The 20,038-nt window shown below is 51.0% G+C and overlaps 1 protein-coding gene across 4 annotated transcripts in view; it reads right to left on the bottom strand.

The window, feature by feature from the left end:
- Nucleotides 1-1,052: 1,052 nt before the first annotated feature.
- The window catches only part of Slc24a1 (solute carrier family 24 member 1), a 33,035-nt gene continuing 14,049 nt past the window's right edge, over nt 1,053-20,038 (bottom strand). The window contains exons 2-10 of one of the 4 annotated variants that reach the window (XM_045160875.1): nt 16,137-16,190; nt 14,315-14,423; nt 10,639-10,722; nt 9,635-9,726; nt 5,885-6,413; nt 5,493-5,761; nt 4,506-4,595; nt 3,086-3,252; nt 1,053-1,302 (exon numbers count right to left, since the gene is read on the bottom strand). In XM_045160875.1, the coding sequence (XP_045016810.1) occupies nt 1,053-1,302; nt 3,086-3,252; nt 4,506-4,595; nt 5,493-5,761; nt 5,885-6,413; nt 9,635-9,726; nt 10,639-10,722; nt 14,315-14,423; nt 16,137-16,190 (1,644 nt within the window). Of the gene's footprint in view, nt 1,303-3,085; nt 3,253-4,505; nt 4,596-5,492; nt 5,798-5,884; nt 6,414-9,634; nt 9,727-10,638; nt 10,723-14,314; nt 14,424-16,136; nt 16,191-20,038 lie in introns of all 4 variants that reach the window. The other 3 variants (XM_004662552.2, XM_012949672.2, XM_004662553.2) reach the window with 3 other exon arrangements.

Genomic DNA, 20,038 nt, shown 5'->3' with positions numbered 1-20,038 from the left:
GTCCCCTGAACCCACCTCCTGAGCACTGGGATTGGAAATGGTCTGCCACACCCAGACCTGAAGTCCAGGCCTCACACTTGCATGGCAAACACTTGATCCAGTCAGCCTGCCCATGATACCATACACAGAACCAGCCTCCTACCTTCAGAACCCTGTCTAGGCTGGCGTCCAAATCAGCACTGAGCCCTGGATCTCGTACTTCCTAAGACAGCTCTGGCTCTTCACGTCCCTTCCGGTCCTTAGTGTTGTCGCTGTGGAACCTCAGCAGGGCAGAGCCAGGCAGCGCTGTCCAAAGGTGGCCAGCGACAGAGACAGCACAGACTTGGACTTTCCAGCCGCGTGTCTTTTTAAACAGCTCCAAGAGAAGTTTTCTTTCTCTGACCTCCACAGCTCCAACTCCAGGCAAATTATACTTTTCCTGTCTCGGTCTTGCTTCCTGCTCAAATTTTCACTTTTCAGAAACGCAAGAATGAAAGCGAATGTTTTCCTTTTAGCCTAGGAAACATTGGCATACATTTTACTGGACTATGGCGTAGAGTGCTCGTTGATTCCTGTCTCTTTAGCTCCTTAAACTGAAAATTGAAGTTCAGTGGCTGCAGATCCGCTGGGAGTTGCGTTTGTAGAGGAGTGGCATTCTGCGGTGTCCTGGGGGCGGGGACCAAGAGGGTGAGTCGTGTTCCCCCCCCCCCCCCCCCGGGCCTGCTGTGCCTCTGGTCCAGGGCCTCTTCAGGAACGAGCAGGGAACTGTGAGCAAGAGAGTGTATCTTACTTCTGCTACTTCGTCCGCTCCCCTCTGGTGCAGGCTCTTTCTGGTGCCTGCCTGTGAGCTGCCTCCTGAGGCGGGGCAGGAGTTTCCCTGTCCAAGGAGAGGAGAGGTTCTTCGTCAGTAACTTCCGCTGTTCCCAAGGATAAGCCTGTCGCAGGCAACAGTCATCGGAGGCTCTGGGATAGTCATGATTCTTTCAAGCATTCTTTCATCCGGGTAACAAGAGGGATAGTAGCTTCTGGCATGGTCATCTGATCTATGTCCATTCTGAGCATCAGTGGCTAAGTCAGACCGACACAGGACATGATATGATTCGATCCTCTAACATCACACTGATTATCAGGAATACAAAGTAGAGAAGGAACATTGTGAAGCCCAGGATCTTGTTCATTCTCCACTTACACGATGCAATGGAAAAGATCACAAACAGGAGCATGAGGAAGAGCAGTACAATCGCACAGAACAAGCCATTGCTGCTGACGGGGACGGGCTGCAAGGTGTTGAAGAGAGAGAAAAGCAACCAGGGGACGGGCAGGCTGCAAGATCAGAGAGAACATGAATAGCACCAAGTTGGCCATGACTCCCCGGGCACCTACATGCTCATTTCACACACACACACACACACACACAAAACAGAGCTGAAATTGTCAGCCCCAGTTCACAGTTGAGGAAATAAATAGAGAAACAAACTGATCTGCCTAAGGACTCACAGCTAATCATAGGGGGAGCCTACATGAAACAAATGCTCTAGGGCTGGAAAAATGGCTCAGCAGTTAAAGTGCTCACCTGCAAAGCCTAACAACCTGGGTTTGATTTCCCCAGTACCTACATAAAGCCATATGCACAAAGTGGCACATGCATCTGTAGTTTGTTTGCAGCAACTGAAGACCGTGGTGTACCAATTCTCTCTGTCTCTCTTGTATCCCTCTCTGTTTGCAAATAAATTAAAAATTTTTCAAAGTGTGAACTGGAGAGGTGGCTTAGCAGTTAAAGTGCTTGCCTGTGAAGCCTAAGGACCCATGTTCTATTCTCCAGATCCCATGTAAGCCATACACACATGCCCACTAGGTGGTGCAAGTGTCTGGAGTTCGATTGCAATGGCTGAGGCTGTGGAGTACCAATTCTCTTGCTCATTCAATCTCTCTCTTTAAAATAAAATAAAAATAAGAAATTCTCTGGCTGGGTGTGTTGACACATACTTGAGAGGCTGAGGCAGGAGGGTCCTGGGTTCATGCCAGCCAGAGCTACATAGTGAGTTAGGCCAGCCTGCACTAGTAAGAGTATCTCAAAAAAAAAATAATAATAATAAAGAAAGAAAGAAAAAGTAAAGAGCCTGGCGTCATGGCACACACAGAGGTAGGAGGATCACCGGGAGTTGGAGGCCACCCTGAGACTACATAGTGAATTCCAGGTCAGCCTGGGTTAGAGTGAGACCCTACCTTGAAAAAAAAAAACAAAGAAAAGAAAAAGAAAAAGGAAGACAAAAAGAAAAGGAAAAGAAAAATGCTCTGGGTCTGAACTTTTTTTAAACCCAGCCCATGTATGACTAACATTTCAATTTTTATCACTACCTCAAGATAAATGTTCTTTCTAAAAATTTTTTATTTGCTAGCAGAGAAAGAGTATATGCACACCAGAGCCTCTTGCCACTGTAAACAAACTCCAGATGTATGTGCCACTTTGTACATCTGGTTTTACATGGGTACTGAGGAATTGAAACTGGGCCAGCAGGTTTTGCAAGCAAGTGCCTTTATCTGCTAAGCTGTCTTTCAGCTCAGAATAAATGTCCTTTAAATTCTTTATTGATCAGAGCTCCCCATGCAGATACTACCTACTGCCCCTCCCCAAGAAGGCACATAGGAAAATCCAAGGCAAAAGATCCCAATCTAGGGCTTGATTGTAGAGATGGGAATGGCCTAGGTGCTCTGCCCTGACAATGTTGAGAGGACAGGGAGGAGGTGGGTGCAGGAGACAGTGGTCCATATTTACACACACCGTGAGCTTGCGGGAGCCCACGTGGAGGGGGGCAGGGGTATCTAGAAGTGGAATGGCTCCTTCGGCCCTGCTCCCACCACCTTGAAGGTCAGTGTTTATACTGGATGGAATGGGATGGACTTCACTTCTCTGTTCATCTGTAAGTTCAAGTCTGTTACATTTCAGTTTTGTTATCCCACTTGGCTGTGACCAGGGGAAGATACTTTGTCACCTCGTAGAAATGAACAGTGTAAAACTCCCTTCTCTTACATGTGTAGTAAGTGAGGAGATAACCAGCCAACAGAGCCAGTGCAGTGTTTTCCTTGGAAATTGACTGCCACTCACCCCACGGTGATATCGAATATGTTACTGCCCACCGAGCTTGACACAGCCATGTCTCCCAGGCCTTTCCGAGCGACGATCACACTGGTGATGAGGTCAGGAATTGATGTGCCTGCTGCCAAGATTGTCAAACCCATAATCTCTTCAGAAATCCCTATGGTCTCACCAACCTAGTGAACAGCAACAGTGATGAGAAATCATGACACCAGCAGGTAGAAAAAAACCCGAGATCTGTCCGGGCATGGTGGCACATGCCTTTAATCCCAGCACTCGGGAAGCAGAGGTGGGAGGATTGCTGTGAGTTCGAGGCCACCCTGAGACTACAGAGTGAATTCCAGGTTAGCCTGAGCTAGAGTGAGACCCTACCTCAAAGAAGGAAAAAAAGAAAAGCCAAAACTTCGTAGGACCAGCGTCACACTGCTCTGCAAACACCATCTGCTAAGGCCCTTTGCCCGTGAGAGCTAGGGATTGGCCCTGGGAGCATCCAGGATGTGCAGAACCACACCGCCCTTCTCTTAAGTCTTGATACCTGATACTGATCTGCTCCTCGCTGTTGATCCAATTACAGTACCCCTGCTTTCCCCCAAAGAACTGGCCTGCCAACCAAAGATCCCTCAACATTTCCCTTTCTGGAAACATGGCCCCTGCCCTATGCCAGGAGCCAAGCCAGACTGAAGACTGCCCTGAGGGAGAGAAGCCTGCAGCCACAGGTTTGTGCCAAGTATGATTCCAGACAGGAGAGAAAAAGACTTGGGCACTCATTCAGGCAAAGACTGACATAGGCCAAGGTGCAGGCAAGACTGAGCCAGCTTGGTGGGGGGGGGGGGCGGATTTCACCAGGTTGGGGTGACGGAAAGCAGGGAATGTGGTCAGTAAGGCCTAGTAAGGTGAGTTGGCTTCAGGACGAGAGGGTTCTTCGGTGTCATGCTGGAGTGTGACCACCTTTTAAGACAGGAGCCATGTTCAGAAAGCATTATACTCCATGGAACGAGAGTTTACTTTCGGGGTCTGAAGTGGTTAAGGCATTTGCATGCAAAGCCTGACAATCTGGATGCATCTGGAGTTCATTTGCATTGATTAGAGGCCCTAGTGCGCACCTCTCTCTCTCCCCCCCCCTTTCAAATAAATAAAATATTTTTAAAAGTAAAAAGCCGGGCATGGCGGTGCACACCTTTAGTCCCAGCACTCAGGAGGCAGAGGTAGGAGGATTGCCATGAGTTTGAGGCCACCCTGAGACTACATAGTGAATTCCAGGTCAGCCTGGGCTAGAGTGGGACCCTACCTCGAAAAAAAAAAAAGTAAAAATAAAGTCTAAACTTCTACAAATAGAGGAATCACAAATTCACTGGATCCCCCTCTTACACGGAGGCTGGGAGCTCATCTGGAATGGCGGACAAAGCCTAAGCCGCAGCTGCGTACTCACCTGGTGAGCCCACCACACCATGAGGTACGAGAACATGGCTATCCAGATGATGGACCCCAGGAAGGTGACCACAAAGAACTTCCTGGACTCCTGTGGGAAAGCCGGAAGAGAAGTAAGCTGGTGGCAGAGTGACCAGCAGGGTTGGGAGGTGGGTGGGTGGATCTGAGGTGCTCTCCCCAGGGAGCTCCAGGAGCCAGTGAGCGAGGGAGACACGAGGGACTGCAGCCTGCAGGCCTCCAGCAGTGCTCGCCCAAGAGCCAGCCCCAGCTGGGACAGGGTTTGGATTTTGCACCCCTTCCCCACCCCGTTCTCTGGACCCAGAGTCACAGCATAGCCTCCCCATGGGTGGGTGGAGTGTGTTGGCCCTCTCCCTGCATGGTGGACTGTTAAGGAGCAGCCACCACTATGGGTTTTCAAAATATCCCCATGCTCGGGCTGGAGAGATGGCTTAGCGGTTAAGCGCTTGCCTATGAAGCCTAAGGACTCTGGTTCAAAGCTCGGTTCCCCAGGACCCATGTTAGCCAGATGCATGATGCACAAGGAGGCAAACACGTCTAGTGTTAATTTGCAGTGGCTGAAGGCCCTGGCGTGCCCATTCCCTCCCTCCCTCCCTCCCTCCCTTCCTCTCTCTCTCTCTCTCTCTCCCTCTCCCTCTCCCTCTCTCTGCCTCCTCCTCTCTTTGTCACTTTCAAATAAATAAATAAATAATCCCCATGCTCTTTGAATGAGGCGGCACAGGGACATTGTTCCTAAACAGACCAAGAAACCCAGATGAGAATCAAGAAGGGACGGATTCATATTGTTTACAGTGGGGGACACAAGGCTTCTGACCCTAGGGGTCTGTCCCCTCTGCACAAGATCCCCGCTAGAGCTGCAGTGCCACTTCACACCCCCACAAAGGCAGCGCCTGCTTAGGGGAGTTTACCTGCCCCGCCGTGGTACCGGGCAGCCCTATGGTCTCCCTGAGAGGCGGCGTGCCACACTCACCTGCCTCCGGACGTCAGGTACTGTCAGCCACAGTGGAAACACAATGGGCAGGAGGAAGAGGTAGATGGCCTGCTTCTGCCTGCTCTCAGGCCACTCCAGGGACAGAGGCTCCTCGCGCTCCTCGTCCTCATCCTCATCGTCGTCGTCCTCCTCATCATCATCATCATCCTCCTCCTCCTCCTCTTCACTGTCTCCTCCGTCACTTCCCTCTTCTCCATCACCACCCTTCTCGTCTTTGGCCTCACCTTCGTTCTTGGCATCGACTTCCGCTTCCCCGCCTCTCACCTCACCATCTTCGGCGGGTTCTTCGTGCTCACCTTCAACCTGGGCTTCATCTTCGTGTCCTTCTGCCTCAGTTTCCCTTTCGTGTTCATCTTTGCCACCTGCTTCACTTCCCCCTTCTTTCTCTTCTGCCTCGGTTTCCCCTTCACGTTCATCTCCTCTGCCTTCGGCCTCAGTTTCCCCTTCACACTCGTCTCCTTTGCCTTCTGCCTCGGTTTCCCCTTCATGTTCGTCTCCCTTGCCTTCAGCCTCGGTTTCCCCTTCACGTTCGTCTCCCTTGCCTTCGGCCTCGGTTTCCCCTTCACGTTCATCTCCCTTGCCTTCTGCCTCGGTTTCCCCTTCACGTTCATCTCCTCTGCCTTCGGCCTCAGTTTCCCCTTCACACTCGTCTCCCTTGCCTTCAGCCTCGGTTTCCCCTTCACGTTCGTCTCCCTTGCCTTCAGCCTCGGTTTCCCCTTCACGTTCATCTCCTTTGCCTTCTGCCTCGGTTTCCCCTTCACATTCGTCTCCTTTGCCTTCAGCCTCGGTTTCCCCTTCATGTTCCTCTCCTTTGCCTTCAGCCTCGGTTTCCCCTTCACGTTGAGTTTCACCATCTTCACCTGTCATTTCTTCTGTGCCCTCAGCTCCATCCACACCTTCCTGCAATCCAAACGCAACAGCAGATTAATGTGTGATGACACCTCTTCCTGGTTTTTCTCCCGTTTTTCCCTATTTTTGTTTTACCATGGTCTGTCTCAGAATGTGAACCCTTAAGAGTTAGAGGAAATCCGTAGTGCGCACTGTCCATCACAGCATTCCTACCCAGGGGCTGTCCCGCTTATATTTGGCCATTTGCAAGGGCAGAGAGAAGCTTCTGCCATCTTTGACAGCACTCACTGGCTGAAAGTCCACATTTACATCCAAGACCCACCCCTCATACGGGTTTGCCCTTGGGAGCCACACAGAACAGGCCTAATTACTCTTCATGGGACAGTTCTCCTGTGGGTTAGGTCCTCGGGTCCTTTAGCATCCTGCAAGCTATGGCCTAGAGACTGCCACGGCTAGATGAATCCGTCCTGGTAAGCCATGTCTCATGAGAGAGCATCCGAAACTGAACACAACCTGCATGGATGGGGACAAAACTGTCCCCTCCCCTGTCTCGGGTCCTAGGCTTCCTTCCATATGGCATATACTCTTTGATGGTCGCCACACCTAGCTAAGTCAGCTGAAACTCCTAAATTGTGACATTACATCATATGCACAAAAATGATGATTCTTACTGCTTGTACAGTTTTATATGCCAGGGACCATAGTAAGTGGCTTAATAATAATAGCTAGCATTTGGGCTGGAGAGATGGCTTAGCGGTTAAGCGCTTGCCTGTGAAGCCTAAGGACCCTGGTTCGAGGCTCGGTTCCCCAGGTCCCACGTTAGCCAGATGCACAAGGGGGCGCACGCGTCTGGAGTTCGTTTGCAGAGGCTGGAAGCCCTGGCGCGCCCATTCTCTCTCTCCCCCTCTCTCTGTCTTTCTCTCTGTGTCTGTGGCTCTCAAATAAATAAATAAATAATTAAAAAAAAAATAATAGCATTTGCTGTGTTTCATATCTCCATTAATTCATGATATAGATGAAATAGTACCCATATTACAGGTGGAGAAACTGGGTTAAAGAGACATTAAATAACTGGCCTATATTATGGTTTGTAAGTGGTGACATTGAGATTTGAACATATGTAGTCCAATTCTTGACTCTTCTACCCTGATTGACATGTGAAGAACCATTGGCTCTCAAAATGGTTAGCATGATGATCTTATTTCCTTTGGGTGTTGTGTATGTGGTGTGGTATGTGGTTTATGCACGTGTGTGCACCCCATGCACACGTGCAGAGGTCAAAAGAGAACATTCCTCCGTTTCATTCTTCTGCATTTTTTCCTCGTGACAGTCTCTCACAGAGCTGCCCTAGCAAGCCCCACACCCTCTGGTGTTCACTCTGCAGGACTGGGGCTCCAGGTGTGAGTGGCCAGACTCAGCTTGTGACTTGGGTGCTGGGGCTACAACTCAGGCCATCTCAGGCCCTCATGCTTGTGTGGCGAGCGTTCTGACCCCGGAAATACAATCTCATAACCATACACATACCACTGACTTAGAGTCTCTGGGATTAGAAAAGTCAGTAATCTGTAGGTCACATGCTCACAATTGCTTCTAGTATGTTCATCTTCAGAACTAACCATGAACTGTCTGCACACTAAAATCCACTGATTCTAACAGCCCCCGGATTAGATCTGCAACTAGCCTGTAGTGAGGGCCTGTGTGAGTAAATGTATTATCTGTAGCAAATGTTATGATACTGGCAACACCACAAGATGTTCAGTGATTCTTAAGTCTGCTCATACAAAAATCGCCTAGAAGCTTTTAAAGCCGGGGATGGACCTAAGGGGCATTTTTTAAGCCTCCCCATATTATCCTCATCCACAATGGGAGTTGAGAATCTGATGGAGAAACCAGGTATTACTACCTGGGCTCCGAGTACGGAATACAAGGTGACAGGATTTATCTAAAGCACTTCCTGCTCCCTACTCAACCCCATCTCGGGAGCAGGCTCGCAGAGATGGCGAGTCACCAAGATCATGAGGCCTGGAACTGCCTCGCTGGGCTCCCTTCCCTGACAACTGCCATGTCCCCCAGCTAAACAAGCGGCTCGCTTCCTTCTGTGTTGCAGTCAAGGCACCCCATCTTTCCTAGGGCCACATGTTGGATCCCTGAGCCATAACTTGGAATGAATGGATTCTCTTTTTAAGACCAGGGATCAGTCACTGGTTGATCCCTGGGACTGGAAGCACCCAGCTGATAGTTCAAGGCTAAGAAGGTAAACAAATGAAGGCGGTCATAGAGCTGGCACACACAGATGGCACGAGAAAGACGGCAGCACTGAGGTCATGGGTGCCTTCTTGGGTCTAGAGCAGCTCCTTGTGAGGTTTGGCTGCACTTCCTGCCCTGAGGTTCCAGAAGTTTCTGTGTCCTCTCGCTCCTTTTTACATGAGCCTACTCAGCACCCAGATACCGGGAAGCTGTCTTAGAGTCTGGACTTTACACCTCTGAGCTACGGATGCTGAATAGAAAAACAAGAGGGCTGGGACGTGCAAACTGGACACTTGTTCACAGTCAGTCATTCAACCTGCTTGAGCGGTCCAGGCACCTGTTTCCCTCCCAGATGGAGGCTGAGCTGTCTCAGACTTGGGTCCTACCTTCAGGGATGTCACCGCCTGGTGGGGGAACTGAGGAAGGCAGTGATGAGCCCTGAGATGTGTGCAAAGCATCTTGGGTGCTCAGATGTGGGATGCATCAGGGAAGCTTCCTGGCAGGCTAGACAAGGCTTTGTGGAAATGAGAGGAGAGGCATTGTAGAGAGGGGAAGCCATATGAGCCAGACCCCTTGGGCCAGAGTGTGGTGGAAGAGGCTCTAAAGGGGGAGCAGAGGCCGGCACAGGAGGCAGGGGTGTCTAGCCAGGTAGAACAGCAATGAGGAGCCTCAGAAGGCCCCCAGGCTTTTCTACTCTCCCACCACTCGTGAGGCTGCCTGGTCCCCTGTCCTCTAGCTGCTCGGCTGACACTCGAAGCATACTTCATGTGCTTATGGCATGGGGCAATTCACAACATCTTCTAACACATGCTGCTGGCTCACCCACACTGAGATCTCACTGTGTGTGAACTCACTGACCCTGGAAAGTGTGTGCGGGGTTTTTTTTTTCTTTTTTCAAATGCTTTTAGAGATGGGGGAGTGAAACTAAACAGGATTTCAGGCCTTTGGGGAGGATGTATTTTGACTAGAAAGTCCTTCCCCAGGCCTCTGAAATCCCTCCAGCTGTGCAGAAGCTGGACGCCTACCTGGCCGCTGGGATCTTCCTCCTGATCTCCCTTGACGTCTGCAGCAGGGGCTGGAGTGACCGTGACCGCAGGGAGCTCCGCCGGCTCCTCCTCTTTAAAGGACAAACACGGTTAGCTAAGAGAGTGGAGCGGGCCTGAGGGGGCTACAGAGAGGTGGGGCGGCCACTGCAGGGCATCTGGACTTCAGGGTCTTGGAAGGTTTGGTTGAGAAACTTCTCCCCGATAGAAATAGCTCCCGCCAGGCCAGGCGTGGTGGCGCACGCCTTTAATCCCAGTACTCGGGAGGCAGAGGGAAGATGATCGCCTTGAGTTCGTGACCACCCTGAGACTCCATAGTGAATTCCAAGTCAGCCTGGGCTAAAGTGAGACCCTACCTCAAAAAAAAAAGGAAAGAAAAAAAGAAAAGAAATAGTGCTTGCCTTGTCCTCAGCAATACTTTATAGATGGAGGACATCTTGGAAGTGTCCCCTGTATTCACAGACATATCATGGCCAAGGATCCCGGCACCACTGGGAAAATGGAGCAAAAAGAGGGCAAAGCTCCCAGTACTCAGGGCCCACGGATCCTTTGGATCCTGCCGATTCCAGAGGCAGCTGCTATAAATAAGCCATGGATCTGAACAGAAGGGAAAGTCTGAAGAGATACGTTTAGGTTCAGCCCACCTCCCCCGCCTTCATAGCTGTGTGGCTTTGAGTAATCACGTCACCTCTCTGAGCCTTGGTTTTCTTGGCTGTGAAATAAAAGGAATGGCTGCTGCCCTCTGCCTCCCTCTCTGGGAACTGCTGGGTAGGCCAGGCAGGCAAGTTATGGGAAAGCATGAGATTTAGCCAAAGTGCGTCTCTGACGTAAACAGGTCAGAAAGAACACACGGGAAAGAGGCCTGTATGAACCCCAAGTGGAGCTCTACTCGACAGACATGGGCCTCAGCGCCTGGCCTGCACTTGGCTGCAACAGGAGTCAGGCAGAGGCAAGGAGAAAACTGGTCAGTCTGGCCATCCTCTCACCATCTGGGCTGCTTTCTGCTTTGGCCTGGGGTTGGGCTCTGGCCTCCTGAGTCAAGCTGTCCTGCTTGTCCTTGGAGGGGCGGGCTGCGAAGGAGAAAGGAAACACATCTTATCTGGGACCACAGGGTCTGCCTGCCATGCCCTGCGGTTGAGGACCCTAGCACGCCGAGCTGCCTGAGCGGTGGAGGGGTGGGGAATGCCAGCTTGGGGCTTAGGATGTCTGCAGATAGCCTGTCCCTTCACCATCACTAACTGGCTGTTACCTTAGGCAGGTCTCTTCCCCTGTTCTCACTCTGGTAGAAAGACATGACCGGACTCGGGACCACAGCATATGGGACCTCATCAAATGATGGCTGCCCGAGCGCTGGGCTGAGGAGTCACAGAAATTTGAAGCGGCAGCCCGGCCCGGCATGACAAGGCGCTGCATCTGGAGGGCAGGGAATGAGAAACAATGGCAACGAGGTAGACCGCTGCCACCCTAGGACAAAGTGACCTGTAGGGTCCCTTGCAGTTTACTTTCTACAAACCTACTAGAACGTTCTGTGCAGAGTGCTGTAGGACCCTACTGTGGGCACACTTGTGAGCCTTTCCTCTCTTTGACCTCCGGAGTCCAGATCCCAGTAAGGACCTCCTCCCAAGTCCTTGTGCACACTTTCTGGGAAGCCCATAGACTGGCAGCACAGAATGCCTGCCTCGATTTCCAGACAGGGAAACGAGGAGGGCACCTCTCTTCTGAAGAGACTTGTGCCAGGCAACGTGCAAAGGACTTCACAGGGGTGACTTCGAGGTGGAGACGCAGGAGGGTGACCTGAGAAAGATGCAAGAGCTTCACCAGGACCTCTTGCCCACTGTGTGGCTGGGGGAGGGGCAGAGATGCCAGGGTACAATGGAAGAGCCAAGCGGTGTACAGCACTTCAGCACCCTGCCCGTAGGACCGGTTACTTGGGAAGCCTTTGTGCCCTCTAAAAAAGGCCACGCCATGACACACCCAGAGCACTGACGTGATGTTCAGGGAGTTAAAAGCGCTCTATCCATCCATCCATCCCACTCTGGAGTCTGAAGACCTGGGTGCAAATCCTAGATTGGCCACTTGCAGTCAACGTGTGACCCCCCCCCCCAAGTGGCCAATTCCCCAGCCGCTCCTCTCCACACACACACACCCTCCCCCGCACACTCTTCATTCCTAAGGTCTTCCAGGGCTGTAAGCAGTCATTAACTTACACATGACTGTTAAAACAGTGCCTGGCCCCTAGAAATCACTACAAAAGGCTGCGTGTGGTGGCACACACCTTTAATCCCAGCACTCTTGGGAGGCAGATAGGAGGATCGCCATGAGCTCTAGGCCACCCTGAGAATACAGAGTGAATTCAAGGTCAGCCTGGGCTAGAGTGAGACCCTACCTCGAAAAACTAAAAAGGAAAAAAGAAATCATTATGAAAGGTTTTGGCTGTGGTGACCATGGTGAACTGACATCAGAGCAGCCATCCGCCCAGGAAACAGCATCCCCGAGAACTGAGTCAGAAAACCTCTGTCACCGACTCAGAATGCAGGCAGGCTGTGAAGACACTAAGGACATGCAGTCCGGGAAGCACAGAAGCCTCTGCCAGGGTCCCGGATGGACAGGAAATAGATAAGCAGGCCTGGAATTTCCTCCTGGCTACCTCTCAGGTCGGTTCCAACTGCCACAGGAGGTAAATTTCCTTGGCAGGACCACTGCTGTGTTCTCCATGGTCCCTTGAGTTAGCTTGTCGACCATCTGGTCTTCCTGAGTGCAAGATGTCAGGAGACCAGCATACCACCTCCTCCTTGGTCCAGACCCCACCCGGTGCCCAGGTGGCATTAATCAGCCCATGGCCTCCGGCTGAGCAGTGGGGCTGTCATCAAAGGCTTGCTCCCTGGGCTCAGGGTCCTCCTGACTCTGACACCTCTGTAACTGCTAGAGAAACTGGGGAGAAAAGCCATATTTCCCCCTTGCCCGACCCCCGCTGCTGCTCCCCCACACACATCCTGAGTGAGAGTGCAAGAGAGGCCCAGGCCCCACGGGGAGGGGAGAGTGCCGAGCTCAGGAAATGCTTCTTGGACTGATCAACTCTGTGGAGGGAGAGAGTATGAACACCTGGCAAGGGTGGAAACATCTGGATGGCCATCAGGAAGCAGTCTGTGGAAACAAACAGGCATCCGGAGAGTTTGGGGAACAAAGGCCTGTGAGGTCCCAGCCCCTCCTGGACAGAGTCCAGCGTGGAATCCAGCTCCTGTTCCGAAAAGGACTGCGTTCCAGGGCATCGCTGCAGACCTCAAGGGCGAGGCTCAGCCCACCGTACCCATAGACAACGTGTCTGGTCTTGCCACCGTGGCTGGCTCCCCAGCACCTGTTCCCTCACATGCCCTCTCCCCTCCCCCCACAGCCCCAACGCAGCCGATCATCTTCTTAGCACCAATCTCCTCTGACCTCGGCCTGGCCTGAACGGCACATAATCCTGTTAGGACAAGGAGGCCAGCTGGCGACTGTTGGTCATAGAGATGGCCGGTCAGAGAGCCTCAGACAGTCTCATTCACGAGAAGTTTCTCTTCAGAACCTGGCTAAACTCAGTGGCTCTGGGAATGGACAGGCACGACTTGGAGACACAGCCTTCTTCCCTGGGACAGGCCAGGTCCACGCCAGCCCCCATCACCAAGGCTGCCTAGGGCTGCAGACTTCCGTTTAGAACCCCAGAGGTACTGTTCTTCGGAGCCAACTCTGGAGTAGCCTTTCATCATGTAGCCAAGGCTCATCTTGAAGAATTTCTAAGGAAGGTCTCATCTTGACTTTGACACTGCTTACACAGTTGTTTTAAGCACCTCATACCTAATACTGTGTCTGAAGAGGGCATTCAGGATCTGGTGACATTTCGAGCTTTTAGGGTGTCCCTGAGCCATAAAGTTCAGTGAGGGGTCTCCCTGGGGCTCAGGCAGGCATTCTTTTGTGTAATGTGCGATCATATGCAGAATTTCCCTGGTGGGCTTCCAGCTTGGGCTCAGTTCTGCACCAGAGCCCTAGAGAAAAGGGGGCTCAAGGCAGGCGGGAGAGTTTCTGATAGAGGCACTGGGGGGGGGGTGGAATAGGTCTCTGGGGAAAGCAATGGGGATGGCAAGACTTGGTAAAGTGAACGATGACACTCCAAGCTATTGCCAGCAGTTGTAAAGTTCAACATCCGCCCCGCTGCCCCTGCCCACCCTCACCTTCCCCAAGGGGTCTTTGCCGCCTCCCAGGTGTGCCTTCGGTTCCGGCCTGGGAGGTGGGTGGCCAGCTTCCTAGGACTCCAGAGCCACACGCACAGTGGGAAGTGCCATACAGCTTCTGGGCTGTGGGGCCCCAGAGGGGGTGACCTCAGAAGCAACCCCTGAGGGACTCTCTGTGGAACACCGGTCCTGTTCTAACCCAGACCCAAGCAGAGCATATGGGCTCAGTACAGATGAAGGCCTTCACTTTGCAGGGAAATGGTGGGGTGTGGGTACTTAGGGAACCCAGCTCCATGCTCCACGCGGCACTCTCCTGGCTCAAACCGTCCCGCTTTTCTCTGCTAACTCCTCCCACCCCAGCCCAGGGCCTCTCCGGTTTCCAGGGCCCAGCTCCTCTCCAGCTGCAGGAGGGGCGAGTGGACAGGGCAGACCAGCAGGTCCCGGACACCTTGCTTACCTTCCCCCAGGGGGTCCAGGCTGTGGAGCATGAGGTGGTAGATGGTGCTGCGGATGATGCTGTTGTGCAGAGAGGCCGAGCTGCTCCCTCGGGTCAGCACAGACGGGAGCTGAGCAAGGGGAGAGCCGCACAGGCCTCAGTGGGAACCTGCCCGAGCACCTCACCCACCTGCCTCCTTCCCAGTGTCTGGCCCGGGGCCTTCTGCTTCCTTCACCTCCAGCCAGGACAGTCACCCTGCCCTCTCTTTCTCACAGGTGCCCCTCAGCTCTCCTAAGACTGGCTGCATCCTGCATGGCTCCCAAGCTCTCCACAGACTTCCCTCCAAGTGCATCTTTCTAGAATCGCACTCTCATGCACACGCCACGCAGGCAGACAGCTGCGCTGGGCACAGCCCTTTACCATTTTTGCAGTGAATGTGACTGTGTCCCTTCATTGCTCCATGCCCAGAGAGAAGCCAGGTTAGGAGCCTCATCTTCAGAAAAGAAAGGAACCGCAGACATAGCTCACTCAGTAAAGTGCTTGCCTTGCAAATAAGAGGACCTGAGTTCTAACCCCACAACTCACTTTAAAAATAATAATTTTTTTAAAGCCAGGGCTGAAGAGGTTGCTCAGAAGTTGAGATACTTGCCTCCAAATCATAATGACCCAGGTTCAGTTCCCCAGTACCCACATAAAGCTAGATGCACAAAGTGATGCACCTGGAGCTCATTTGCAATGGCTGGAGGCCTTGGTACACCCGCTCTCATCCTCTCTCTCTCTCTTTTTCTCTATTCTCTCTCCCTACTTTCAAATAAATAAATAAATAACGTCTATTTTTTAAATCGGGTGTGGTGGCACCCATCTGTAGTTCCAGTGCTGGGGAAGCAGAGACAGGAAGATCCCTGGAGCTCTCTTAACCAGCAAGTATCTGACTTGCCAAGTTCAAAGCCAATGAGAGACCCTGCCTAAAAAGAAATAAAAAGTGGGCGGTGTCTGCAAGAATGGCACATGAAGTCACTCAGTGACTTCCACACACACGCGCGTACGCACACGTGCCCATGCATACGCATGTACATGCGCACACAAAGATAAACTCAAAGAAGGGAGGTGGTGTGCCCGAGGCCAAGCAGAGAGTGAATCACACTGGCACCCAAGTCTACTGATTTCTGGCCCACCGTCATGTTCAGAGACCTTCATAGACACCCCCCCAACACACACGTCAGTCCCTTCCACAGGTGTGACATTAACTTATTCACAGTGACACTAATATCTGATTACAACAGAGGATGGGAACACTTGCTTGGCTCTTCCTCCCACCCACCCCATCCCTTTCCATCTGAACTTTTCTGCCACCTAGTGGCTGTGGTAACACAGTACTTCACGGCCACTCCTTTCAAAGTTCCCGGTAGTTCCAACACATACACCATGGCCAGACTTTCAGAAAATTAGCCTTCTTCAGGGATCCTTTCTGAGTTTTCCAAAGCCACCAGTAACTGGATTTTTACATCAATCAAATAACCTTGGGACTGGAAGCTAGGACTTGAGTTTATCTAGTCTGAAAGTATTTTACAGATGTGGAACCTAAGGTCACACGGGAGGCCAGTGGCAGGGAGAGCTGTGACATCCAAGATTCAGCTCCTAAGGAAGCATCTCCCAGAAGTCCATGTGGGGCTAAGAGACAATGCGGTCTTCTCTTTCCTGGATCACCCTGGTGGCTCTCAGGAGTCACCCTGACTCTGTGGGTTTGGGGGGTATGTGTGCTGACACCCTACAATAGCCCCACTCGTGGATACCCTTCCATGTTTCAGTGTTCCCACTGGGCAGACCCCATGACATCACCCACCTTGAGCTTCTTGTTATCCTCTTGCTCGTTCTCCGTGGTGGCCCCATTGCCAGGCTGCAAACAGGGACAGGAATCATGAGAAGATGAATCAGGAGATGCCAAGAGGAGGCCTTGACTCTTCCTTCTTACCTCCCCCCCTCTCCAGGGAAGCTTCGGGTGCAACAGAGAAACACCCCCCAGAACTAACTGGCTTCTTAAAATGTTTGAGGCAGAGGTAGGAGAGTTCGAGGCCACCCTCAGACTACATAGTGAATTCCGGGTCAGCCTGGGCTAGAGTGAGACCCTACCTTGAAAAAACCAACAAAATCAAAAAGTCCTCGGCTGCCCCTCTCTCTCTACCCAGCTGGAAAGCCCAGCTCGTGTTTGCTGTGCTTCTTCCCTTCACTCTCGTGTTCCAGGCTCCACGTACGTGTCCTCTTCCTTGGGAAAGGTAAGTATGCTTCCTTCTTGACGATGCCAGCTCTTTTCCTTCATAGCCCTTTCCCCAGTGTCGTGGTAACAAACACAGCAAAGATTCAACAAACATCAATGAATGAAGAAGCACACTTAATCTATTCCAGCTCCATTTCCCTTTCCCTTTTCCTCTGTCGGGGATGCATTCACCATGCTTCTTGACTTACCCAAGTGCTACTCATTTTTTCAGAAAATTTGGGGTAAAGTCTTGTACAAAGCTTTCACCTTCACCCCATGCTCATAGTCAGCACATTCTGTGATACTAAGATCTGGCAGTGTAATCAGACAACTGTCATGTCTTCTTGAGGAAGCTATGGGATAGCCTGCTGGGAAGGGAGTCAGCCCTACACAATCCACTATGAAGAAATATTAAGTCTATAATATTAGGTTTGTTGTTGTTGTTTTTGTGGGGGTTTTTTATGTTTTTGTTTGTTTGGTTGGTTGGTTGGTTTTTCCAGGCAGGGTCTCACTCTAGCCCAGGCTGACCTGGAATTCACTATGTAGTCTTGGAGTATCCTCAAACTGACAGCAATCCTCCTACCTCTGCCTCCTGAGTGCTGGGATTAAAGGCGTGCTATAATATTATTTTTGAGACAGGGTCTCCTGTGACCCACGCTTGCCTCAGATTCCCTATTTAGGCTTGGGGAGATGATTCAGTGGTGACAACTGCTCGCTGCACAAACATGACGACCAGAGCTCGGACCCCAGAGTCCACAGAAGAGTGGAGCCAAGTGGCACGCCCATGTGATACGTCCTGCAGCGGTGGGGACACACACAGGAGAATCCTAAGGCTCACAGGCCAGTTAATCTGGCGGCAAACAAGAGACTGTCTCAAATAAGGTAGAAGGTGAGAACTGACACCCCAAGGTGGTCTTCTTACACACACACACTCCTCCCTATGTAGCTGAGGATGACCTTGAACTCTTTATCCTCTTGTTGCCATCATGCCTTGTTATGCAGTGCTATGGGTTCAGGGGGTGGGGGCATCGAACCCAGGCTTTGTGCCTGCTAGACAAGCACTCTACCAACTGAGCTACGATCCAAGTCCCCGTAGTGTTTCCTTTGTGACCACTTTGCATTCACAGCCTCGTCACACCCCTTGAGCAATGCTTGAATTATTTACTCATTTGACCATCTTTCTTGTGCTTGTTTCTGTGTTGTTGAGACACAGTCCAGGCTGGCCTTCAACATGAAGCAATACTCTTACCTCAGCCTCTTAAGTACTGGGATTTCAGGCATGAACCACCATGCTCTGGCTTCCTTTTTTGTTTGTTTGTTTTGTTTTAATATTGATTTATTTATTTGCAAGCAGAAAAGGGGATAAAGAAAAGAGAGAGAGGGCTGGAGAGATGGCTTAGCAGTTAAGGCGTTTGCCTGTGAAGCCCAAGGACCCTGTTCGATCCCCGAGGACCCATGTAAGCCAGATGCACAACTGGCGTATGCATCTGGAGTTCATTTGCAGTGGCTTGAGGCCCTGGCGCGCGCGCGCTCTCTCTCTCTCTCTCTCTCTCTCTCTCTCTCTCTGTTTCTCTCACTCTCTACCTTTTTCTCAAATAAATAAAATATATTTAAAAAAGAAAAGAGACAGAGAGAATGGGGGCGGGACGCCAAGGCCCCCAACTGCTGCAAAAGGACTCCAGATGCATGTGCCACTTTGTGCATCTGGCTTTTTTGTGGGTACTAGGTTGAACCCGGGCTTTGTAGGCAAGCACCTGAACCACTGAGCCATCTCTTCAGTCCTTGTTTTGTTTTTTGCTGTGCGGTGAACTTATGGTCTAGTCATCTGTGTCCCCCAGCCTGTGGGACAGTGTCTTTTACACAGTAGGAGTAAAGGTGAGGAGCATGAGTAGATACTCCCAAGGGGGCCTCTAGCTCTATCTTTAGGCAACAGGGTCCTCAACAGTTGCTCCAATCATTGTCTTTATGCCGTTACTGCCTCCCCCACTCCACTGGCTGCCATCGCCCAACCAGAGGTAGACCTGTGGCCTCTCTGCTCATCTAAGAGGTGTAAAAGGGACTAGAGAGATGGCTCAGCAGTTAAGGAACTTTCCTGCAAAGCCAAGGGACCCAAGTTCGATTCCCCAGTAGCCATGTAAAGCTAGCCAGGTACACACACCTGGGGTTTACTTGCAGTGGCTAGAGGCCCTGATGTGCCCATTCTCTCTCTCTCTCTCTCTCTCAAATAAATAAAATTTTTAAAAACGGCTTAGAAAATACTGCCTGATCCTGGATCTCCATCCATGTGATTCATTCATTCTGTTCTCATTTTCTGAGTGCCTACTATTTATAACATGTTGTGCTGTGGCTCTAGGGATAAAATGGCTTAGTGGTTAAGGCACTTGCCTGCAAAGCCAAAGGACCTAGATTCAATTCCCCAGGACCCACGTTAGCCAGATGCACAAGGTAGCACCTGTGTCTGGAGTTCTTTTGCAGTGGCAGAAGGCCCTGGTGTGCCCATTCTTTTTCTTTTTTTTTTTTTAATTTTTTTTTTTGTTTATTTTATTTATTTGAGAGTGACAGAGAGAGGAAGAGGCAGGTAGAGAGAGAGAGACAGAGAGAGAGAAAGAGAGAGAGAATGGGCATGCCAGGCCCTCCAGCCACTGCAAATGAACTCTAGATGTGTGCGCCTCCTTGTGCATCTGGCTAACGTGGGTCCTGGGGACTTGAGCCTTGAACCGGGGTCCTTAGGCTTCACAGGCAAGCGCTTAACCACTAAGCCATCTCTCCAGCCCTGCCTGTTCTTTTTCTTTCTTTCTTTCTTTCTCTCTCTCTCTCTCTGTTTCTCCCCCCCCCCACACCTTTCTTATAAATACATGATAATTTTAAAATATTTTTAATCTTTTTTACAAAAGACATTTGGGGGGACTGCAGAGATTGCTCAGTGGTTAAGGCACTTGCCTGCAAAGCCAAAGAACCAGGTTCAATTCCCCAGTACCCATGTAAGCCAGGTGCACAAGGTGATGCATGCATCTGGAGTTCATCTGCAGTGGCACAACCATTCTCTCTATCTGCCCCTTTCTCCCTCTCTCTCTAACAAATAAATAAATAAAAATACATTTTTAGGAAAAAAGATGTTTAGGACACAGATTCTGTATCCAGAAATGAACTGAGAACATGTCACACAGACAAAAGAGAAAGTGATATGGCTCACAACATGAGGCATAAACAGAGGTGCTGTGCTGAGATGGGCTAGGAAGGCACCCCACAGTGGGCAGACTTCGGGGATGTTTTGAAGAACGGGAGGCTCAAATGCTTGAATACACACTGTGGAATGAATGAATGGGTATGCCAGCAAATGAAAGAACAGAAATAGCTGACCTGAATATGAAGGGGGCACTGTGAATTTTAACAAATTCCCTTAACTCTTTCATGACACACCTGTAAGTCTATTGACACATTGGATACTACATGCAACAGTAACATATTGTCCCAGGCTCTTCCCTGGTTTT

The sequence above is a fragment of the Jaculus jaculus genome, chromosome 10 (assembly GCF_020740685.1).
Source record: "Jaculus jaculus isolate mJacJac1 chromosome 10, mJacJac1.mat.Y.cur, whole genome shotgun sequence".
NCBI lineage: Eukaryota > Metazoa > Chordata > Mammalia > Rodentia > Dipodidae > Jaculus > Jaculus jaculus.
Note: the sequence above shows the minus strand (reverse complement) of the source record. Positions and strands in the feature narration are given on the sequence as shown.